At 39.4% G+C, this 26,005-nt stretch overlaps 1 protein-coding gene across 4 annotated transcripts in view; it reads right to left on the bottom strand.

Annotated features, from left to right (window-relative positions):
* Positions 1–26,005, bottom strand: part of SETX (senataxin) — an 87,317-nt gene that overhangs the window by 23,545 nt on the left and 37,767 nt on the right. For all 4 annotated transcript variants that reach the window (XM_035015553.1, XM_035015555.1, XM_035015554.1 and 1 more), the window contains exons 11-17: positions 18,117–18,216; positions 8,541–8,714; positions 6,269–6,501; positions 5,146–5,313; positions 4,450–4,606; positions 694–795; positions 389–504 (exon numbers count right to left, since the gene is read on the bottom strand). In XM_035015553.1, coding sequence (XP_034871444.1) covers positions 389–504; positions 694–795; positions 4,450–4,606; positions 5,146–5,313; positions 6,269–6,501; positions 8,541–8,714; positions 18,117–18,216 — 1,050 coding nt within the window. The remainder of the gene's footprint in view (positions 1–388; positions 505–693; positions 796–4,449; positions 4,607–5,145; positions 5,314–6,268; positions 6,502–8,540; positions 8,715–18,116; positions 18,217–26,005) is intronic.

Genomic DNA, 26,005 nt, shown 5'->3' with positions numbered 1-26,005 from the left:
AATAAATTCACTACAGCTTTAATACAAGGCAGGCAACAGCAAACTACAGCCTGGGCCAAATTCAGCTCACCATCTGTTTTTATAAATAAAGTTTTATTGGAACACAGCCACATCCATTTGTTTATGTATTATCTATCACTACTTTTATGCTACAACAGCAGAGCTGAGTAGTTGAAACAGAGACCATATGGCCTGCGAAGTCTAAATTACTTACTACCTTTCCTTTTTAGAAAGTTTTTTAATCCCTAATATAAGGCATACCGCTTTTTTATACATCTTTATACACCAATTATGCTATTCCACAATAAAACATTGGTATCAAATACTCATCACTAGCTTCTGTACTTATCAGCTATTAAAAAATATTCATCAAGACATGTTTAGATACCTGTATTTCCCTTCCTCCTCGGCATAAAGCACGCTGGCGGGAAAGTTCATCAAGTTGATGATCTAGAAATTCCTTTCTTCTATGCATCTCCTGAACATGAGAAGGTAAGTCTTTTTCTTAAAAAAAAAAGAATGCTATGATAAGTCTCACAAATATACACATAAGCATATGCAATCAGAAGAAAAACTAGTTCTCAAAGCAAGGCTATTTCGAGTGTCTCCAAATTACCTTTAATGTCCAACACATTAACTATCACATAAAAGAAAACAGAAGTAATGTTAGTATGTGCCTTAATGAGTACTTACTCATTCTGTGGTTAACTTGGCTGTCCAAACTGAATTTTAGGACCTCATTATTAATAGACTTTTCTGGACCGAGACGTACTAAATTTATATCTCCACAGTTCCCTGTTGATAAAAAAATCATACTTAGAGATTAATAAGGACACTGCCAATCTCTGCACATAGTACCTATTTCTAAGCGAGCATACTAACAATCAGGGAAGGGAGCCAACATTAATTATCAATCAACTCCACACCTGAAGCTACACTAGAGGATTCATACACATTAGATATTCTTCACAACCACCCTGCAGGGTGAGTACTGACCATTTCTACCTAATAAAAGCTACAGAGGCTGCATAAACAGGAAATTACAAAGTTGAGATTCAATTATACCAACACTCCTCAAACTATGTTCTGTACAACATTCCATAGTAAAATACATTTGGAAAAGGTGAGTTGAAATAAGATAGATTTCTTAACCACAGGATATATCAGATATGTAAAGACTTTCATATATTAATACATATTTGAATTTCCAAGACAGAATCATATTTTACTATCAAATCCTTTCGTGGAATATTCACAAGAAAGTTTTTGAAACTCTACTCCATATCATGCTGCTACTCCAGAATCTAAGGAACACAAGGTGCTGAAACTGTGAAGTAGATAACTGCAAACAGTGTAAATGTCATTTAAGTGGCTGGCTGTTAACCACACCTTTATTTGCAGTCACCATATTTTATATATTACTTAATCTAAAAATCTCTCACTCCATCCTAGGGCTAAGTTATAGCAATCAGCACTTACCACAATCTGACACATCACATACTTATTTGTTTACTGTCGATCTCCTTCCACTGAGTAGGGTTTCGTTGTACTCACTGGCTACGATAGGGGCTGGCACCGAAGCATAATCAATGTATGCTGAATGAATGGATGACTTACTAAGCAGTTGTCTACAACCTATTTTGTTCCTAGTTCAGCTCATTCTTCTCACTTTGAAGGCATCTTCTCTGGCCAACATTTACTTAAAGGTTTCAAAACTGCTAACTTACTTGTGTTTCCACGAGAAAGGTGGATGAAATTACCTGGAGACTCACCTCCTATAAATACCTAGAAATGCTCCATAAATTAAAACAGACTCCTTGGGCGCCTGAGTGGCTCAGTCGTTAAGCGTCTGCCTTCAGCTCAGGTCATGATCCCAGGGTCCTGGGATCGACCCCACATCAGGCTCCCTGTTTGATGGGAAGCCTGCTTCTCCCTCTCCCACTCCCACTCCCCCTGCTTGTGTTCCTGCTCTCGCTATCTCTGTCTCTGTCAAATAAAAAATAAATAAATAAATAAATAAATAAAATAAAATAAAATAATAAAATAAAATAAAATAAAATAAATAAAATAAAATAAAATAAAATAAAACAGACTCCTTTAAACTGCAGGGTGAGCTCACAGAAATGCAAGAGAAATTCCTAGGGGCCAAAAACAAAGAGAAAGCTCAAAACCAGAGTTGAAAGCCCACAAGGTGCTGAGGCTTCCCTGGGGGAACAGGATGAGTCAGGGTTGGTGCTGTCTAGGTGCTCAGAATTTTTTTTTTACTGAACATTCAATAAAATGCAGATGTTTCAAAATCTTTAGTTGTACAGTTTGACAAATGTCTACACTGGCAAAACTACCATTCCAGTGAAGACATAGAACTTTGTTAATGGAGGCTTGGATTTTAAAGCCCACTGGATGGGGCGCCTGGATGGCTCAGTCGTTAAGCATCTGCCTTCGGCTCAGGTCATGATCCCAGGGTCCTGGGATCACGCCCCGCAGTGGGCTCCCTGCTCGGCGGGGAGGTCTGCTTCTCCTTCTCCCTCTCCCACTCCCCCTGCTTGTGTTCCCTCTCTCGCTGTGTCTCTCTCTGTCAAATAAATAAATAAAATCTTTAAAAAATAAATAAATAAAACCCACTGGAAAGGAAGAGGGCCTGAAAGAGGTGGGAGGATGAAAAGGAAATGAATCTAACTGCGCCTGGGCTTAGCTGGGAAAAACCAAAATCTCTTCCAGGACTTTCAAAACATAGGCTCATACCACATGTGGATTTAGGGACTAAATATATAATTCAGGGAATGACAAAGGTGACCCAATCAAAATATAAAATGAGAATACAATGAGCAACTTTATACCAATATATTTAAAAATTAAGAGGAAATGTTGATTTTTCTTGAAAAAATACAAATTAGCCAAACTCACTAAAATACAGAAACCTGAATAGACCTATTAACAGCTAAGACATTCGGACAGATTAAAACTTACCCATCTGTCAATAAACAAAACAACACTAAAAACAAATTAATCTTCAAGGAATAGATAATCTCTGTCATATATAAAACATTCCAAAGAATTAACAAAAAATTATCCCCAATTACATTTTTAAAGTCAGTGTAATGATACCCAGACATAGATAGGACAAAGAAAAATCACAGGCTGGCTTCATTCATGAGTACTAATTTTAAAATCCTAAATTAAACATTAGCAATCTAGCAACGTGTTAAAAAATAATAATACATGACCAAGTTGGCCTTATTCTAGGAATCAAAGATATTTTAGTATTAGAAAAACACTGTACTTTACCCCACTAACAGATTAAAGAAAAAAGTTTCATTACCATTTCAACAGATGCAACAAAATGCATGCAATAAAATTCAACAGCCCTTCATGACAGAAACTAATGACAAAGGACCAGGACAGCTGCAAGTAGCGGAAGAAGTGACAATGAATGCAGTATAAAAGACCAAAGTTCTCTTCTACAGCCAGAAGATATCATTTTTTCTCTAACAAATTGGAAGATCCAACCTGGATGCCTGGCTGGCCCTGTCCTGATCCCGGCCCAGCTGCACGGTCAGCACACGCCTGAGAGTGCTCACCTTCCCTCAGCCAGCCAGGGAAAGGCACGTTAAAACCACACCACTGCGTATGCACTGGAGCTGCTCCTGGACGTGTAAACGGCTACACCCACGTGTGAGGACAATTTGGTGCTATCTAGAAAACCGAAGATGCACAAATCCTTCAACCCAACATTTTCACTTCAAGGTCTACTTATGGTAGACCAGTGTTTTTATAAACTCTTGACCTTTCATATGAGGTACACCTGACCATCAAAACCCAATACAGAACTCACACACCTCCCCAAGGAAACAAACACAGTCCCTGCGTACCCTCATGGCCTGAATCTCACTGGAGAGAGCGCAGCAAACGGAATGCCTAAACCCTCGCCTTCGTGGGGCTTATGATATTCCAGATATACTGCACGGAGGTTCTCTCGCCTCTGGTCCCTGTTACTGATAGTAACCTCTGCTAGAGCTCCCCATACCCACCAATCCTTTCCCACGACTAACTCCTAACTACTCTCCAGGTTTCATGTGAGACCTCATTTCCCCCAGGAGCCTTCCTTAACGCTCCACAACTGAACCGAGGGCCGCTCTAAGGTGTCTGAAAGTAGCCACATCTTACTGCTCTTACAGAATGTCCAGATTTATACTCTAACTGCCCACTGATCCACTTCCTCATTATCATCTCCTGGAAGGTTTCACTGTTGAAACCTCAGTACTTAGCACAGGGCCTTGGCACAGAGTAAATGCTCAATAAAACTTGCTAAATGAATTGATGAGTACATATGGGCCACAGCCCCAAGCAAAAGTTATTACCAAAACTGGCTTATTCTTTGGCATTCAAAGCTGCCCACACTAAACACAGAACAAAACCAAAAACAAATTAAAAGCCATATAAGTATCATACCCAAAGGATTCTTCTTGTCTTTACATTTTTCTTTAAATTCGAGGATGATTTTTTTCATAAGTTCATCAACAGCTGCGTTGGAAGGCGCACACACAAGGACACGGTTTTGTTTGATTTTGGCATTGGAGTTTTCATCTGAATGCCCCTTCCTCTGGTTCTACAATTTGACACACACACGCCAAACAAACAGACAAACAAAAAATACTGATGAGCTCTATTACAGAGTTTTCCAGTTTTTCTCTACTTCCGTGTATGTTTGAAAGTTCCCCTTATAAATACTTAAAAATAAGTAACAGCAACTACATCTTACATTGACATTAAAATGACTCTAGCAGGACATTTTATCATAGCTTCCCTGAGCCTCACCTCACTATCCAGTTATTTTACTCCATACTCAATCCAACCAAAATGTAGCCCAGGAATACATTCCAGACAGTTTCTTGGCATTAGACGTGACAAGACCACCATTCTAGCCCTTCAGCTTAGTGTCACACAGGACATTTTCTGCTCTTTTTACTTTTTATACCCTTGTCTCCTTCTGCTACCTCTTTCTCAGATACAGTTCCACACAGTATCAAAAAGATACACAAAAGTGCAGGAGGAAGACCTGTAGTAGTCATTTACGTATGTCAGTTAACTCATGTGGAACGATGTGATGTGCTTGGCTCCCAGCACGGACACCCTCACATACTCTACCTCTGTCAGGAGGCGGTACAGGAGGCCAACAATAGTTTTTGATTTTCCTGTTCCAGGTGGTCCATGAATCAGACAGATCTTGGCAACTGACGGGGAGTGTTTGACCATGGCATATGCAGTTTCTATCGCTTTCTTTTGGTCTTCGTTGAAATCTCTTAAGTAGGCGATCTATGCAAAAGACATTAGTGAGAATGAGTTGCTCTTCCTGGAGTGGCACAGGAGAGGAAGAAGAGAAAACCATTTGAATTTCTTCTAACCTTTATCAGACAGAAGCTTTGGTTATGATCAGGAAAGACCCCAACATGACCTTTAATCTACAGAACCAATTTCACTACTATGAAGTTATTTATGAGCGTCTGTAGGCTTCAGCCCACCTACAACTACAACAACTGCATTTTTATTTGTGATTCTTACAAAGAGGATCACAATAAATTGTTCAATACTTTTCTTCTATTTATTCTTTCCATAGATAGTACAAAAACGTTCTAAGATTTTCTTTCCTAACATTCCGGATTTTGGATCGGATCTAAGTTTAAACCTCAGCTTCACTCACAAGCTAGGTCTCTAAACTCCTAACATCTCTGAGTCTATGCCTTTGTCATCCATTAAATCTGGGATTCCGGAGAGGACGAGAAGTGAATGAGATACTGCACAGAAAGCCCCCACACAGCAGCAATCCAAACACTGTTACTCTTCTCTTGCCTTCCTCAGTATTAATCTCCTGGAATGAATATATATAGCTCTTACAGCGAGAACATACATGCTCATGCAAAATGGCAACTTTACCTGTCAATTCTCCATCGATCTTTCAAATGCAAAATTAACTCTATTAACCTACTCCTACCTCTGAATTTTAATCACCTAACAAGCATTTAAGTAGGATGCTCATCTAACATTTTAATGCTCCTCTTTAAGCATATTTTCAATTCTTTATTGCACTACACTTTTTTCCTGAGGTAAGCTGAGTAACATAACGAAGCGCCACACATCCTCACTGTGCACACACGGGGATACAGCTTTGTCCCAGACATACAGGAATGTGCAATGAATAAACACGACATGATGCTGTCACATTCTGACACGAAATTTTCGGACTTTTCGTTCCCGTTTAACCATGACTCACAATTCTCTCAGATGTTGTAGTTAGTAAATCTTTTGTACAGAAGTCCATGGGGTTTGGATTCAGAACAGCTCTGGCCAGTTGGTTCCGTCCACTCAACAAAGACATGGCTTTCAACTTCCTTTGTGTAGTTACCAGAGAACTGATTACAACGCATTTCACGAGTTCATTTAAATTGACTGGCAAATTATCTTGAGTCTGGATGGAAAGGGAACACTCAGATTTCCCATTGCGCACTATTACCAAGAAGGAGAAAAAGCAATTTCAGTTGCCAGGGAATAATGCTGTCCAGCTAAAAAGGTTATTCAGAATTATGTATTTTCTAACTTATGTTTTTTGTATGATATTGTTCAAGTAATTCACTCAAATGTTTACTGAATGCTTCCAAAGAACCAGGCAATTCCTTTCAAGAAAAGGGAAGCAGATAACCAAATAAACACGTCAGGTGGTGATGAGCACCATGAAGCAAGCAGAGAAAGGGGATGAAGAAATCATGAGGGATGGGAGGGAGCTGTATTACCGTCACAGGCAAGTCAGGGAAGGTCCTCCTGATAAGATGGTATCTTAGTAGACACTTGAAATAAATGAGTAGGCCACGCCCTTATCTGAGGAAAGGGTGTTACCGGCCAAGAATCGACAATTGCAAAGACCATGAAGCAAAGATGTGACTGGAGTATTTCAGGAACAAGGACAAGCCTAGTATGGCTGGAAGGAAAAGGAGGGAGACAAGTGCTGCGAAGACTCAGAGAAGAAAACGGGGCTCCATTTTATAGGGCTCTGCAGACCACAATACTGACTTTGAACCTTATTCCAAGTCAGGTAGAAAGCCACAGGGCAGCTTTGTACTGGGAAGTGACATGCTTAAACTTAGACATTAAAAGAATCGCTCTTCCTGCAGATGGAGAATAAACAGCAATGGGAAAAGCACAGAAGCAAACAGGCCACCAGGAAGCCACTGCAGCTGATGGTTGTGTGGACCAGGATATAGTAAGCAGACGTGGGGCTTGGATTCTGGATACTTTGCAAAGAAAGAGTCAACAGGATTTGCTGATGAATTATTACATGTAGGATGTGAGACAAAGAAAGGATCAAGGATGACTGGGGTTTTGGGCCTGAGTAACTAGAAAAAGGCAGGCCCCTTGCTGAGATGGGAAAAACAGAAGGAATAGTAGATGTCAGGTAGAAAATCAAGCGCTTTCTTTGGTCTTTTTGTCTAACATATTTGCAAATGGAGATGTCAGATAGTTGGATGCTTGAGGAGCTGGAAGGAGAATACCTTAGAAATATAAATTTGGCACATGTCATCATTTGCAAGAGTCAAAAGCACAGATTAAGCTATGTACCCCTCCTGCTACGCCCCTAAATGCACTCTACAGGAAGAACTGGGCTGGACCACACTTATGATAGAAATACAGCACACCAGTTTCAGTGCATGATGCTCAACTCCAAGGAGCTTTGTTTTTAAGACTGGATGCAAAAAGGCGAAGGAATAATGAACTCATGTTCTTGTCACACAGCTGAGGCTAAGAAAGCAGCAATGTTAAAAAGGCTGCTCAGCATACAATGAAGAATGTGGGCAACCCTGCAGTCAAACAAATGTAGGTTTCAATTCTGGGCCTACCACTTAATACTGAGAATGACCTTGGGAGGGGTACTGAATATCCCTGAGCCTTCATTTCCTAGTGAGCAGGGAATACATAGATCTTACTGCTTTGCAAGGCTTTGAGGAAGATGATAAACGAGCACAGGAAGGACAAGGCACGTGGCCTGGCACAGAGCAGGTACTGATTACATCCAAGCGGACGTTACTTCTGCGATACTACTTCCAGGAGACGGGTCCCTACGACACAAGGGATGGGGGCAAGGGAAACAGCAGAACCTTCGAGTTGCCTCACAATGACTTATATGTTTGGTCTTCTCATTGATACTTAGCCGTAACACCAAGGTTGTGATTTTAAGATACAAAAAACAGATGGTTTGCAAATTGTCTGTTTAATAACAAACACAATGACAGATGAAGAAATGTATCAGAAAGAGAGGACATTACAAAAGAAAGCTTTTAAATCATAAATCTAGAGCAGTAAGTACTGGGCTTTTCCCAGATGAGTCTAGAAAAATTAAAAAAAGGACTCTGGATGGCAAGTAACCAACCTGGCAAATACACATCTCAAATATGTTTAACAAGTATGTGGCCGGTAAAGCACAACTCAGAGGGAAATTAAAAGATGAGCTTATATCTGACAGATTTCTCTTTACAGTCTCATTATCTACTTACTGACTGAAGTGCGGCGAAACTTATGAATATAACCGCAATGATATTCACGGAGATCCTGCATGCGATGTCTCTCTGTATCTTTCTTCTCTCCATTTTGTCTTTCAGGAACCAAAAACACCAAATCATTTTCCTTTGGATGAAGCTGTTTAGCTAGTTCACATTCCTCAAGATGAACTATGAAACAATAAGAAGTTGGCATTGATTCTAACAGAATTATTTTAAATGAGATTAACTTAAAGGATATTAACACTTATACTAAGTTCAAGCAAGTATACAGCACTAGACTTTGTAATATACTTCAAAATAATACTCTAAGCCAGTCAACATTCTCAAATACGGATTATACAGTATTATAAAATGTATTCTTCGCAATGGCTAAAAAGCCAAAATAAAATCGTAATATTCAAAAGTAGCTAGTAAACTTCCTTTCCTTAAAACTTATTTTAGTTTTTAACCAAAAAATTTTCTCTTTTGTTCCTCGGTTTCAAAATCCCAGGAGAAAACCCCAAAACAGATCCAAGGACATATAAGAATTTTGAGCCTACTGGTGGCATTTCACACTTTATCTTAGCCAAAGGCCGAGAAGCGATTACTGGTGGCATTTCAAACAAGGGGGAAAGACTAGTTGTAAACTACTGGGGCTGGGAAAACAGAGCAAGCACAACAACAGAAAAGTTGAGCACACCAACCACCAGATCCAGTAACAATATAATGAACTAAAATACGAGGCACTGGGATTAGACAGACAGAACCACTAAATCCAAACAAGATTTTAAAATGTAGCAGGTTAGGAGTGCCTGGGTGGCTCAGTCGGTTAAGCTTCTGACTTCCACTCAGGTCATGATCTCGGGGTCCTGGGATAGAGCCCCACACCAGGCTCCCTTGTTCAGTGTGGAGTCCGCTTCTCCCTCTCCTCTCTGCCCCTCCCCCCTGCTTAAGCAAGTTCGCACACTCTCTCTCTCTCTCAAAATAAATAAAATCTTTTTTAAAAAATAAATAAAATGTGGCAGGTAAGAAATATCTATGTGAAGGCATCAGAGCAATTATAACAGTGAAGAGTTACTGTGTTGAGATCCAGAAGAATGTGGAAATCCAATGGAGTCAGCCCAGTATTTCCCCTAGAAACATCTCAACTATGCTTGGAGTGGCAGCCAAGAGGTCAGGCCAGACCTGGGATGGCCTTATTGGACTAAAAAGACAAAAACTGGAGTCCAGGGCCTGTCCAGAGTGGGGACCCTGGTAGCCCTATATGCTTCAGGTTGGGACTACGAAGGACTCAGGACTACACCCAAGGATGAAGCAGAAGCAAACCCGCCTTGACGTGGGCTACAGCCCAGCTTCCAAACAGCTGGGTGCTCCAGAAAAGCCAATCCCTTAAACCAGATTAAGATGATCCCACATCGCAGGTGCCCCCAAGAAGCCTGGCAGAAGCAAAGGAAAATCCTCTGTGGAGGAAGATAGTATCATCCTAGGCCTCAAATTATTTTTATAAATAACACTGCAAAGATACTGACCAACACGCACCAGGGATAAGCAGGGCACAAGGAGAGAAGAAAAACACAAAGCGGTACCATCAGTAAACAACCGAGGACTGTCACTGGGGGCTACAGATTATGTCTCACACAGTTTAAAAGGTTTTACCTCATCTATGGAAACACTTAAAAGAGCTACTAAAACTATAGATTTTGATAAATCAAGGGTGCATGTTTTAAGTTTTAACCTAACTGTTCTAAAACAGCAAAAGATGTATACATTGAGAGATAATTTCCAAACTAACAAGAAAAAGTAAAAAGAAATTTTAAAATGAGAAAAAAAGTAAAAGTATTCAACCAAAACAAAAGCTAATACATGTAATATATAATTAGGTTCATTTACTTCTGTTGTGTTTCACTTTATGGTGTGCTTTTTAAAATTCACCTTTGGTAATTTAATAGTTCAAAGTCTCATATATGTGTAAAAAGTATACTCTAGTTCTATCAGGTTTTTTTTCTTTTAAAGATTTTATTTATTTATTTGACAGAGAGAGACAGCCAGAGAGCACAGGCAGGGAAACAGTAGAGGGAGAGGGAGAAGCAGGCTCCCTGCTAAACTGAGAGCCCAAAGAGGGGCTGAATCCCATGATCTGAGCTGAAGGCAGATGCTTAACTGACTGAGCCACCCAGGCGCCCCTCAGTTTTTTCTTTATATATTTTATTAGGCATATATACATTGAGAATTGTCATCTCCTCTGAACTAAACTTATGATTCCCTTTGTATGTAAGTTTTTTTGTCTTACAGTCTATTTAGTCTGATATTAACAGAGCTAAACATGTCTTTTTTTTTTTTTTTTAAGATTTGAGAGAGAGAGAGAAAAAGCGCATGCACATGTGTGTGAGTGACTACCTGCTGAGCGCGGAACCCGAAATAGGGCTAGACCCCACAACCATGACGTCACAACCTGAGCCGACATCAAGAGTAGGATGCTCAACTGACTGAGCCACCCAGGCACCCTAAACACATCTTCTTTTATTTATTTATTTATTTAAAAAAAAATTTTTTTTTTTAAGATTTTATTTATTTGAGAGAGAGAGAATGAGAGACAGCATGAGAGAGAGGAGGGTCAGAGGGAGAAGCAGACTCCTTGTTGAGCAGGGAGCCCGATGCGGGACTCGATCCCGGGACTCCAGGATCATGACCCGAGCCGAAGGCAGTCGCTTAACCAACTGAGCCACCCAGGCGCCCCCACATCTTCTTTTAGTAGGGTTTACGTGAGTGTCTTTCTCCAATCCTCTGTTTTTTCAACCTTTCTGTATTCTTATGCTTACATGTATTACTTGTTCATACATACAGTGTATTATTATATTGTAATCATTTTGTTCTTGAAATAACCATTTTCTTCTACAGGATGCTAAGCTACTTATAAAATTGCAAGTTCAGATACGGGATAAAAGAATATAGATAATATTGGTCATATCAGATAGCAAGTCAGCTCTCAAAGACTTGTAGGGTCCTACCTAAAGGGCTTAAATGATAATGGATAGAAACACAAGTATATATAAGTCCATGCATTTATGAAATTTAAAAAAAAAAAAGCACATCGGTCAACACCAGTGCCTGCGGTGAATTAGCTCATTATTTTAAAAACTGGTCAAGAGTCAAGTACTTTTCTACATTTCTTTATAAAGTACACCAGAGAGTAACCAAATAATATAGAGAAATTTCTTTATAGAACTATTCCAGCTAATAAATGAAGAAATGATCGAGTAAAAATATCACCATTTTGTACCTTTAATAAATTAATCTAGGCATTAAGCATCCACAGCTGTAAATATTACTAAAAGAGAAATTAGAGATCATGTACTTCCTGATAAAGGAACATAACACCATCTATGAAATAGTTTTGCTAAAAATAATAAATCAAACTTGAATCAGATCATGCCTCTAGATACAACTATCAATTTACAGGAAATACAGAGGACAGGAAAACGTACCAACAAACACCAGGGGGACACAATCAACAAGTATAGACAATAATTCTAAAGGATCAACAACTCAACTTTTTCAACAAACAAATTACAAGGGGGAAAAAAAACAGAATGAGAAAATTATAGTTAAAAAAAACCTTTCAACTAGTGTCAATGTGTGCACCTAATTTGGACCTTATTTCAAACTCGCTGAAAAAAACTGTTATTTAGGATGAAATTGAAAATTTGAACACTGACTAGCTATCTGATATTAAGGAATAACTTAATATTTTAGCAATAAAATGTAATCTTATTATAAAATTTTAGGTCTGTTATCTTTTAGATATTCACTGAATTACAAATGACACCCCACCTCCGCAAAAATCAAACCAAAGATAATCTGCAAAACCTCTCCATCGTAAACACTAAAACATCACTGAAAATAAACCAAAATAACTGGATGTATTTCTTATTCATGAATTAGAAAATTATCAGAAAGATGTCAATTCTCAAAAAAAAAAGATGTCAATTCTTGCCCAATTTCCCCATTTTTTCCTCTAAAAGTTATACGGGAACTCAAGCAGACAAGAATAGCTAAGGCACTCTTAAGGCAAACAAGGTAGAAGGAACTGTTGTTCAGTCATTACTAAAACTCATTATAAAGCTGGACTAAGTAATTAGACAATGTGATGTGGGCACAAGGGTAGGCAAATGACCCAATAAAGAAATGAGTCCAGAAAAAAAATCCATGAGTTAAATGGACACTAGATTTATGGCAAATATGGCACTGTGCAGCATGAAGAGGGTGGTCTTTTCAATAAATGATACTGGGATAACCACAATTCCATTCAGAAAAAAAAAAAGAAACATGACCCCTATACATCCCATTCATGCATAAAAATAAATTCCAGGGTGCCTGGGTGGCTCAGTCGTTAAGCGTCTGCCTTCGGCTTGGGTCATGATCCCAGGGTCCTGGGATGGAGTCCCGCATCGGGCTCCCTGCTCGGCGGGAAGCCTGCTTCTCCCTCTCCCACTCCCCCTGCTTGTGTTCCCTCTCTCGCTGTGTCTCTGTCAAATAAATAAATAAAATCTTTAAAAAAAACAAACAAAAAAACCACAAAAAAGAAATAAATAAATAAAATAAAAATAAATTCCTGGTTGACAAAACAATGAACTGTCTAGAAAAGGGGCTACAAACTTTTTCTGTGAAGAGCCAAACTTTTTTTCTGCAAGCCACACATAGGGTCTGTTGTTTATTCATCATCTTTTTTTCAAAGTTCTTTGGGGCACCTGGGTGGCTCAGTCGGTTAAAGCATCTGCCTCCAGCTCAGGTCATGGTCCCAGGGTCCTGGGATAGAGCCCCGAATCGGGCTCCCTGCTTGACAGGGAGTCTGCTTCTCTCTCTCCCTCTGCCCCTCCCCCCACTTGTGCATGCTCTCTCTCTCAAATAAAGTCTTAAAAAAAATTCTTCAAAAATGTAAAAACCTGGGGCACCTGAGTGGCTCAGTCATTAAGCGTCTGCCTTCAGCTCAGGTCATGATCCCAGGGTCCTGGGATCGAGCCCGATGCTCCCTGCTCAGCGGGAAGCCTGTTTCTCCCTCTCCTACTCCCCCTGTCTGTGTTCCCTCTCTTGCTGTCTCTCTGTCAAATAAATAAATATTTTTTTAAAAAATTGTAAAAACCTTACTCTAAGGTAGTACAAAAAACAGGATATGGGGTAGATCTGCAAGCCATAGTTTGCTGACACTTGTTCCAGATGTTAATATATTTATGAGCTGCAGCAGGAAAAGGTTTCCTAAATGAGGCATAGAACACCAACCATAAAAAAAAAAAAAAATAGGGGCGCCTGGGTGGGCTCAGTCGGTTTAGTGTCCAACTACAGATCTCAGCTTAGGTCTTGACCTCAGGGTTGTTAGTAAAAAAAAAAAAAAGATGCATTTGCTATGTTAAAAATAAGTTCTAGGGGTGCCTGGCTGGCTTGGCAGGGAAGCATGCAACTCTTGATCTTGGGGTCGTGGGTCTGAGCCCCATGTTGGGTGTAGAGTACTTAAATAAATAAATAATAAAAATAAGAAATTCTTAATAAAATAAAGCTTTTTAAAGACATCAGTGAGAGTCAAAATGTGAGCCAAACTGAGAGAATGGCATGTATCCAGATTATATAAGGAACTCCTACAAATCAATAAGAAAAAGGTAACAGAAAATTAACAGTAACTTTGAATAGGCACTTCCCAAAAGAGATTACTGAACCATCTACTAAATATATAAAAAGGTGCTCAACTTCACTGATAACAAGGATATGACAAAATAAAACCACAAAAGGCCAGCAAGACAAACATGGCATAATGGCTAAAACTAACATGACAATCAATACAAATGTGTTGGTGGAGACCGGGAACAATGTGACTTCTCGTACACTGTTGGTGGAGTTTAATGCTGAACAACAGGCTGCGCATTACCTAGTCAGCTTGAACATACACATACCCAGAGACTCCATAATCCTCCTCTGGATAGGACTCAACAAAAATGCCCTCTCACCAACACAGGAACGTCAGGGTGGCACTGTTCATGAAATTCTGTGTCAGATTTAACAGAGCACGCCAGAGGCTGCTATCTTTAGAAAGGTCTGCTTACAAGGGTGGCCTTTGGCATGTGGGATCCTGGATCTCGGGATTATCATTTGCTGACTCATCAGACTCGCTGTGCCTAAACCATTTGCAAAAATATGGTCTATACCAAACACCTGCTTTACTTCTGGAAGTCAGGAGTTTAGGCTAGGCAGAGGGTGTTTGGGGCACTGAATCTCTTAACACGCTTCCCTAGTAGGTAACATTCTGCATGCCGTGCACTGTGACAATTCCTTACTGGGAACTTAAGTACACTGCATGTAACTCTACTGGGAGAGGACTCAGGCTTGCTCCTGGTGTCGTCCACACTTCACCCCATGTGCTTCTCCCCTTGCTGATTCTGCTTTGTAGCCTCTTAACAGTCACAACCATGAGTATGAGTATATGTTAATTCCTATAAGCTGTCCTAGTGAATCACTGAACCTTGGGACCCGACACACAGGCCAAAACTACTGAAAATAAAAATGTCAACAGTAAAATCATAAAAACAAAACAAAAATCACACAGTAAAATCAGGACATGTTCACATAAGGAAATACTACTATAATGATGACACACAAAATTGATGAATTTTTCATACATGTTAAATGAAAGAAGCCAGATAAAGAGTAAATACTATGTAATTCCAACATATGATCAAGTTAATGCCAGATAAATTTGTGATTTAAATATTTAAAAGAAATATAAAACTACAAGAAATTATGAAAGTGTCTACTTTTTTTTCCCTAAAGATTTTATTTATTTATTTGACAGACAGAGAGAGAGACAGCGAGAGAGACAGAGAGGGAACACAAGCAGGGTGAGTGGGAGAGGGAGAAGCAGGCTTCCCAAGGAGCAGGGAGCCCGATGTGGGGCTCAATCCCAGGACCCTAGGATCAAGCCCGCATCGGGTTCCCTGCTCAATGGGGAGCCTGCTTCTCCCTCTGCCCCAGCCCCCCACCCCTCATGCTCAGGTGCGCTCTCCTGCTCTCCTCTCTTTCTCTCTCACAAAAATAAATTCTAAAAATCTTAAAAACAAAAAAAGACCAAAGTCAGAACCATAAAGAAATAAGTATAATAGTTTTGAACATCTGTAGAAATTGTCTGTGCCTCAAAACCTGCATGTGAAACTGAATAACAAACTGCCAAAAGCAATTTACAACAAAGCACACACATTAAGAAGAAAACAATGTCCCTAATGGGGGCGGGGGGGGGGGGGGGGGGGGGGGGGGCGCCTGGGTGGCTCAGTTGGTTGAGTGATCAGGTCCTGATCTCAGGGTCATGGGATGGAGCCCTGCAGAGAGGGGAGTCTGCTTCTCTCCCTCTTCCTCTCCCTCTGCCCTTCCCCTTGCTCTTGTGCTCTCTCTCAAAATAAATAAAATCTTAAAAAAAAAAAAATTCTAGGGCGCCTGGGTGGCTCAGTTGGTTAAGCGACTGCCTTCGGCTCAGGTCATGATCCTGGAGTCCCTGGATCGAGTCCCGCATCGGGCTCCCTGCTCGGCAGGGAGTCTGCTTCTCCCTCTGACCCTCCCCCCTCTCATGTGCTCTCTCTCATTCTCTCTCAAATAAATAAATAAAATCTTTAAAAAAAAAAAAAAGAAAGAAAAAGAAAAAGGAAGAAGGAGGAGGAGGGGCAAAGGGCATGAACCATTATCCCCACATTCTGGAACCTCACTAAGAATACTCATTATCGGGCGCCTGGGTGGCTCAGTTGGTTAAGCGACTGCCTTCAGCTCAGGTCATGATCCTGGAGTCCCGGGATCGAGTCCCGCATCGGGCTCCCTGCTCGGCAGGGAGTCTGCTTCTCCCTCTGAGCCTCTCCCCTCTCGTGCTCTATCTCATTCTCTCTCTCAAATAAATAAAATCTTTAAAAAAAAAAAAAAGAATATTCATTATCAGAAAAGATTTGGGAACAAAGCTACAACCTCAGATGAGATACACTTTACATACATAAAACTGGAAAACAAAATTGAAGCTAGCAAATGAGGGAGATGTACATTCTTATATCTTCATGTTAGAAGTGAAACTGATATTCCTTTTGGTAGGCAGAGGCAATATGGAACAAGTCTTAAAATACACATGCTGTTTGACCTAGCAAAGTTTACACTGAGTGTTTGCAACAGTTAAAAACTATAAACGATGTACATGTCTAACTAGACACGACTGGTTAAGTAGATCTGTGGAATATATTTACAATGGAATAGCTATAAATATTAAATATACTGTTATTGGGCGCCTGGGTGGCTCAGTTGGTTAAGCGATTGCCTTCGGCTCGGGTCATGATCCTGGAGTCCTGGGATCGAGTCCCGCATCAGGCTCCCTGCTCGGCGGGGAGTCTGCTTCTCCCTCTGACCCTCCCCCTTCTCATGCTCTGTCTCATTCTTTCTCTCTCAAATAAATTATTTAAAAAAAGAAAAAAGAAATATACTGTTATTTAGTAACTCTGAAAAAACATTTACAGTATATTAAATAAAATTAAGTAAAATACAAATTTCATGAAGGCAGGAATCTTATGTTTCTTCACAGCTATATACCCGGCATCTAGAATCAGACCCTATCAGGCACTATAAAGTCAGTGTTTGCTGAATGAATGAAAAATGTCACTACATAGTTGAATGACCCTACTACATTCACATGTACCCAACTCACACAGGTGAGCAGTCTCGCAGTAAGATATATACTAGTATTTTCATAGGACTATCTTGGAATGATCGGAATTGGTGGTATTTCTTTCTGTTGGCTATTATTATTTCGGTGTCCTACAATGAACATATAGTACCTTTCCCCAAAAATATACATACACATGCTTTTTATCTTAATTGAATCTATGGAGTAGGATGGACAGAGGGTGGGGGGGGAGGCAAAAGAGGATTTATACTTTTTATTTTTATTAAAGAGTTCTGAATGTTTGGTTGATTTATAACTAATGCATAAGTGTGGTATGTGTTTCAGACCAATGATGAAATGAGAAGACAGACAGCAGGAACATTTACTCAGAATCTATAAACACTATGATTTTGGGATACCTTCCCCCAACCAATCTTGTCAAGCTCCCTTCACTCACCCTCTCTTCCATGCCCAGCTTCCACTTTGGCCTGTGGTATTCTAATTATAGAATGGTTACAACCATGAATTTTATATTCGTAACTGTCCCAGTAACTGTTCTCATTAAAAGACTTTAAACATTCCTTGCGGCGCCTGGGTGGCCCAGTCGTTAAGCGTCTGCCTTAGGCTCGGGTCATGATCCCAGGGTCCTGGGATCGAGCCCCGCATCGGGCTCCCTGCTCCGCGGGAAGCCTGCTTCTCCCTCTCCCACTCCCACTGCTTGTGTTCCCTCTCTCGCTGTATCTCTCTCTGTCAAATAAATAAAATCTTTAAAAAAAAAAAAAACTTTAAACATTCCTTGTAAGAAGTTACAAATTCAGCTTAGGAAACCTATGTCCCAGAAAAGTCAAATGATGATAAGCTTTCCTCAAACAGAAATTTCCAATTATTATATATTCCAAATTACAGAAGAAAGAACTTACCCACAAACTCCCAGTATTTTTTATAATCAGCAGGAAATTTTCGTAAATGCAACTGATAGAATTTCTCTTTGTTTGGAGAGCTGATCCACTCCTGTGCCACCTATATACAGCAAAAAAGTGTATTAAGAAAGCAAAAACATTCTGGAAAGCCAATTCTAAACAGCAAAATTTCCCAAAACAAGCAACAAGTAAAGTCTGGAACCTAAAACCTCAAGTGGCAGAACATGAAAAATTAACTTGTGACTTCTGGTTTCCAGTTTGACATAAACTTAGAAGTCACCACTTCATCCTAATGAGTAAAAAGCAAGCTGAAAAATCAACAACCCTTCCCATAACCAGAAGTGACAGGAGCACAAAGCTCAGTGCCAGGAGAGGAAACCCTGAACTGGGACTGATGAGCTGCTTGAGGCTCATGTGGACAGCTCTGAGTGACAATAACTCTAGGGGGACACAGTCATAAGGGGGCACCCCTCCACTTTGTTGAGTTCTACCTCTAAGGAGCCGTTCTAGGCCCTCACAGCGAGTACTGGAGAAAATCCCTTCATGCTTCTAGCACAAGGAGGAGGAAAGAAACCATTTTGAAATATATCAGAACATTCTCATCTTAACAAGGCTTGATCTTGGAGAAATTCCTATATTAGCAGAGTTAAACTATTTGAGGGAAAAGAAATAACCAACTGAGCCCATTCTGGCCATCCTGTCCCACCTAAGGAGGTGGAGGGAACTGAGAAACATGTACGGTTCACAGTCTAGGGGCCAAACCTCACCAAAAGACTGAGAAACTACCACAGGATTACAGAACAATCCCCCTCCTCCACAACTTACCATCATATTACTAAAAGCCTACTTACTGCTGGCTGTTCCTTTCACCTACATCATGTCCACCTTACAACAAAAATTATAAGGCATACTCAAAGGCCAAAAACAGTCTGAAGAGACTGAATAAGCATCAGAATCAGAGGCAGATATGGCAGGAATGTTGGAATTACCAGAACAGGAATTTTGTGTATTTTTTTTTTTTTTTAAGATTTTATTTATTTGACAGAAAGAGAGACAGCAAGAGAGGGAACACAAGCAGGGGAAAGTGGGAGAGGGAGAAGCAGGCTTCCTGCTGAGCAGGAAGCCCGACGCGGGGCTCGATCCCAGGACCCTGGGATCATGACCTGAGCGGAAGGTAGACGCTTAACAACTGAGCCACCCAGGCACCTCCTGACCAGGAAATTTTTTAAAAACTATAATTAATACACTAAGAATTTAATGGAAAAAACAGAGCACGCAAGAGATGATAATGGGGGCGCCTGGGTGGCTCAGTTGATTAAGCATCCAACTCTTGATTTTGGCTCAGGTCATGATCTCATGGTTGTGAGATCAAGTCCTGCCTTGGGCTCCTCGCTGGCCATGGAGCTTGCTTAAGATTCTCTCTCTCCCTCTCCCTCACTCTATTTAAAAAAAAAATTAGATGATAATGTAAATTCTAAGAATCAAAAAGAAATGCTAGAGATCAGAAACACTGGCAGAAATGAAGGATGATGCTCTGGTGGGTTCATCAGTAGACTGGACATGGCTGAGGAAAGAACTGCTGAGCTTGAGGATCTGGCAACAGAAACTACCAAAGCTGAAAGGCAAGGAGAACAAAGACTGGGGGAAAAGAACAGAATATCCAAGAACTGTGGGCCAAGTGCCAAAGACCCAACACACATGCAATGGGACAACTGGGAGCAGGAGCAAAACAGAAGCAAGATTTGAAGCAATCATGCCTGAGAGTTTCCCCAAATTAATGTCTGACACCAAGTCACAGATCCAGGAAGCTCAGAGGACATCAAGCAGAATAAATGCCAAAAACTATACACAGGCATATCATATCCATACTTCAGAAATCTGAAATAGCGAAGATAAAAAAGTTGTGAAAAAAGTCAGTGGAGAAAAACATCTTACCTACAGAGGAGAAAAGATAAGAATTACACCTAACTTCTCAGAAACCATGCAAGCAGGAAGAAAGTGGAGTGAAATATTTAAACGTTAAGAGAAAAAAACCCACCAACCTAAAATTCTGAACCCTACAATTCTCCAAAGTGAAGGAGAAATAAAGGCTTTCTCAAAGAAAAATTGATGGTATTTGTCACCATTAAATCTATCTTGCAAGAAATGCTGAAAAAGATCTTAAGAGAGAAGGAAAATCATATTGGTCAGAAATCCGGATCTACAGAAACAAAGAGCATCAGAAAATGAGTAAGTGAATGTAAAATTAAAACCTTTATGTTTCTTTTTCTTAACTGATCTAATAGTTTATTCAAAATAATAGCAATGATATACTCATTCATGTATGTTTATGTGTGTGTGTATATATATATATATATATATATACGTGTCTATGTTTATACATAAGTGAAACGAACACCAATAATGATACAAGGGATGGGAGGGAAGAATTAGTAATATTTTGTTATTATGATGTACTCATAGTACCCATGAAGTGTTATCTGAAAGTGGACTAAAATTAGTTGTAAATATGTATTGTAAGCTCTAGGACAACCACTAAAAAAAAGAAAAGAATAATTGATATGCTAAGGAGAAAGAGAAAATGGAATCATATAAAATGCTCAGTTAAAACTACAATGGCAGAGAGGCATGTGGGTGGCTCAGTTGGTTAAGTGCCTGACTCTTGATTTTGGCTCAGGTGATGATCTCAGGATTGTGACTGAGCCCTGCTTTGGGCTGGGCATGGCACCTGCTTAAGATTCTCTCTCTCCCCCTCTGCCCCTTCCCACCCCTGCTCATGTGCGTGCTCTCTCTCTTAAAAAAGAAAAAAAAAAAACAAAAAACCCACAATGGCAGAAAAAGCATGGAAGACAAAAATAGGAACAAAGAACAAGGGCAACAAATAGAAAACTGTAACAAATACAGTAGAAATTAATCCACTTATATCAATAGTCACCTCAAATGTCAATGATCTAAATACACCAAATAAAAGATCGTCAGAGTGAATGAATCAGAAAATAAGACCCAACTATATGCTGTCTACAAGAAACTTTAAATGTAAAGACACATTAAGGATTAAAGTAAAGGGATGGAGGGGGACCTGGGTGGCACAGTAAGTTAAGCATCTGACTCTTGGTTTCAGCTCAGGTGGTGACCTCGGGGTTGTGAGATCGAGCCCCACGTCAGGCTCAGCACAGAGTGTGCTTAAGACTCTCTCCCTCTGCCCCTCCCCCACCCCGCCCCGGACTCTCTCTCAAATCAATCAATCTTTAAAAAAAAAAAAAAAAAAGTAAAGGGATGGAGAAAGATAACCATGCTAACACTAATAGGAAGAAAGGAAACAGTATCACACAAGGCAATTTACATGTATTTCTTGACACCCGTGCACCTGCTAGTAGATGCCATTTCCAGTTGAAGAAACTAAGAATATTCAAATGACATGCCCAAAGCAATACAGCTAGTAACTGGGCAGACAGGATTTAAAAAAAAAACTTATCATCTACATTTTCTAACAAACAATAGAAGGAACAATTTAAAAAAGAAAGAAAGAGAGAGAGAGAGAGACAGAAAGGCAGGGTGGGAAGGAGGGAAAGAAAGAGGTAGTAGCTATATTAATTTCCAACAGAGCAGACCTCAAGGCAAGGAAAGTTATCAGGGATGAAGAGGGGTATCACTGAGGGACAAATAAATCACTACTCCAAGATACATGGGTCAATACTCTAAGATGACACAATAAGCCTTCATATATATGTGCCTAACAACAGAGAATCAAAATAAGTGAGGCAAAAACTGATGGAACTGCAAGAAAAAAATAAATTAATCTAATATTTTAACACTCCTCTATCAGAAATGGACAGATCTAACAGGCAGAAAATTAGGAAAGACACAGCTGAACTCAAAAGCACCATCAACCAACCAGATATAAATGACATCTATAGACTACTCCATAACAGTAGCAGATCACACATTCTTTTCAAGCTCACATGGCGAAACAGACCACATCTGAGGCCATAAACCACACCTTAACAAATTCAAAGGACAGAAATCATACACTGTCTGTTCCAGACTATAACAGGAAAAGCCCAACATATCTGGAGATTAAACACATTGCCAAAGGAGAAATCTCAAGAGAAATTTTAAAAATATACTGAACTAACTGAAAATGAAAAATACAACTTCTGAAAATGTGTGAGATGTAGCAAATGCAGTGCTTAGAGGGAAGTTTATCCACAATGAATGCATAAAAAGAAGAAAGATCTAAAATCAGTAATCTAAGCTTCCACCTTAGGAAACTAGAAAAGAAGAGCAAATTAAATCTAAAGCAAGCATAAAAAGAAAAATAATAAAAGAGCAGAAATCAATGAAATTGAAAACAGGAATCAGTAAGAAAAATCAATGAAACCAAAAGCTGGGTCTTTGAAAAGATCATAAAATTGATGAGCCTCTAGCTCATGAAGCCTAAGAAAAAAAAGACACAGATTTCTAGTATCAGAAATGAAAGAGGAGACATCACTATAGATCCCACAGACATGAAAAAGATAACAAAGGTTATGAACAACCCTATGACCACAGATTTGATAACCTAGGTAAAATGGACCTATTCCTAGAAAGAAATAATCGCCAAAATTCACACAAGAAATAGATAACATGAATAGGCCAACATCTATTAAAGAAATTCAATCAGTAAACAAAAGGAACCTTCTGAAACAAAACACCCAGGCCAGCTGAATTCACTGGTGAATTCTACCAAATTTTTGAGGAAGAAATTATACCAATTCTCTATGATTTCTTCCAGAATACAGAAGCAGAAGAGTACTTCCTAACTCATTCTATGAGGCCAACACTACCCTAATACTAAAACCAGACAGACATTACAGGAAAAGAAAACTATAGCTCAGTATCTCCAACATAAAAGTAAAAAGCCCCACCAAAACATTAGCAAATGGAATCCAACAATGTATAAAAAGAATTACACATCACGAGGGTTAACCAACCAAGACTCCCCAGCATTTATGGAGTGGAGCATGAGAATTATTTGCTAATGAGGTCAGACTCTGGTCCAACACAGCTACAATCAGTTTGTATCACCCACTTCCATGTCCAGAGTGCCCCACAATGTGGCAGGTCTGAAGAATCACCTTCAAAGATGCATACTATGTTCATAACCTCATTCAAGATTGCCAAAACCTGGAAACAACCCAAATGTTCATCAACTGTGACTGGAAAAACAAATACAGCATTAACCATACAATGAAATATTATCTGAGAATAAAAAGCCATGAACAACATGGATGACCCTCAATATCATGCTAAGTAAAAGGAACCAGATGCAAAAGACCAAATATTTTATCATTCTATTTATAGGATATATCCAGAAACAGCAAGTCTGCAGAGTCAGAAGGTAGATTCGTGTCTGCCTGAGGCTGGCTGCAGAATGGGGAGTGACTGAAAATGGGCTCAAGGGCTAGTTTTAGTGCTACTGGAAATGTCTAAAAACTGGATTATGGTGATGGTTATAAAACTCTGTAAATTTACTAAAAATTCATCTGCATACTTTAAAAGGGTGAATTTCAGAGTATATAAATTCTACTTCAATAAAGCTATTAAATTGCATCCTAGTAGGTACAACAAAGAGTGAGAAAGAAAAGGACCGATCAATAAAATCTCAAACCTGCTTATCTTAGATAGAGACCAGGGTATCTGCCTGAGAGTGCCCAGAAGGTCCCAGATAGTTCCCATCCTGGAGAGAGGACAGACTTTTAGTTTGAAATTATTTGGACTTATATTAATTTCTAAAGCAACCTTAGGAACCAGAACTAAAGAGGATCTCTGATCGTCAAGCTATAGTGGCCTCCTATTATAGGCCAAACTTATTGAGAGATCACAGAGAAATTCAAAAAGTACTAATGAATATACTCAATATATACTATATATTCACTGGTTTGTACATTTGATGAAGTTACATTTTTATCTGTTTCATAACCTTTTTGGACTTGGAAAGTTTAAACATCATGAATGGCATGTGCTAATATTTTCACACTAAATGAAATAACAGTTAAATGTACAAAGAAGTGAATGTTTGTGGTCCATCAAAGAAATCACCTAGGTTCAGAGAACAAATAATCATGCATGTAGTTAGAAAATAAGCTCCCTGAGTAGAACATTTACAATGCACTGAACAGAAACTAACATTCATTGGCTCTTCAAATTATTACAGGACAGTGGAAATGCTGTAATATCGTACAATGCACTGTAACTACAAAAACATACCATGTTCCTGTTCTTTACACTGGGAGGAGGGGGACATGTCCAGTCAGGCCCTGTCGTCAGAGGATATACCAGTCTTCTTTTTTCCCAATAGAGAATGGGATTATTCTACAAAACTGTATGTTTCTAAAAATTTGATAATTTTTCAGATCAAATATTCTATTACATTTTGACAAAAATATTACCACTATATACATTTTCTTTGATTATAATGGGACAGTTAAGATAACTCTCTTGATTTAAAAAAACTACATTATTAAAATAACAGCTATTTCACTGTGGAAAATGAGTTTTTACAAGGGTGGTTCCCAGTAACCAATGTTGCTCTTGCCTTACAACAAGACAGAACCAAATACAAAACCTACAGAGCAACTGCCACTCATATGTCCTATCTTCCCTTTCTTCACAAAGTCAAAGGCGAAACCCACTGACTTTTGTTCTGAATCCCTCTTGTCCTCCTTAAGACTCAAATTTCTGAAGTTACCCATTTTCTTAACATCAATTTCTTCCTGCCCATTGCCCCTTCCCATCAGCATACACCTTGACTTACCTCTTGGAAAACAAAAAACCCCACCCAAACCATGTGGAGACAAGGGGGTAATAGAGGAACTTTGTGCTTTGTCCTCAATTTTGCTGTGAATCTGAAACTGCTTTATAAGGTTTCTTAATGAAAGGGGGAAAAAAGCACCACTAGCAAACAAAACGAATCCTTCTTTAACTCCCAAATCACCATCCAACTACTGCCCATATTTTTCTGCTCCCCTTCTTTTTTCAAAACAGTCCTGCTATTCACATCTTTTATACCTGGCTTCTGTCCTAACCACTCCACCAAAATTTCTCATCCAGGTAGCATACCCCACTTTCAAAGATTACTTTCCTTGCTCTCTTTTTGCCTCCTTGCTTTTGATTTCAGGTAAACAGTAAATCAGAATTCAAGATCTACTCCCATCAACAGTCTATGCAAGGCCTCTCTTATTCGATTTTTCCTTTTACCCCAGATGCCCACTCCCACAACTTCCACCTTCCACACCCACCCTGTTTCTGGTACTAGTTATCACTAAAAAAATCCAGTGCAGTGTGTGTATACCCAAAGGACACTGTGGTATAAATCCGCTTACTTTTTTTTCAATCAATACTTAAGAGTCTGTTGCTACTGATTGCAGTTGGAACTGTTGTTACTTCATTCATCCATCCTAACTGGTTCTAATTCCATAAACAATCCTGTAAATAACATCCTGAGACGCACAGATCCCCGTGGATGGACAAGTGTGTGCTCTGGTTAGTACACACCAGTGTGAGACTAAGCAGTCAGAGCGATCACAAACTTTGGCTCACCACTCTGTTATTTTAATGTCCTTTTCTTTGTTTGAGCAGCACTTCATATAGTTATTCACCATTTAGTCTTCCTTCGGTGGACTGCTAGTTTTATTTTTTGTCCATCTCCTATTGATTTCCCTGTATTTTTGTTGGTTTACAAAAGCTCTTTGTATATCCTAGTTGTCTCTTGTCACTTTTGGAATATTTTAACTCTTCTTCCTATCTGTTAACTACGAATATGGGGTCCTTCACTGAAAAATTCTTAACTATTACAGAGTAAAATCCAAATTTTTCATTTTAGGGTTAATGCTTCTTGGGTTTTTAGG

The sequence above is a fragment of the Mirounga leonina genome, unplaced genomic scaffold (assembly GCF_011800145.1).
Source record: "Mirounga leonina isolate KUSES-001 unplaced genomic scaffold, KU_Mleo_1.0 Mir_170, whole genome shotgun sequence".
In the NCBI taxonomy this organism is placed as follows: Eukaryota; Metazoa; Chordata; class Mammalia; order Carnivora; family Phocidae; genus Mirounga; species Mirounga leonina.
The sequence above is the reverse complement of the archived record's forward strand: the minus strand, read 5'-3'. Positions and strand labels throughout refer to the sequence as shown.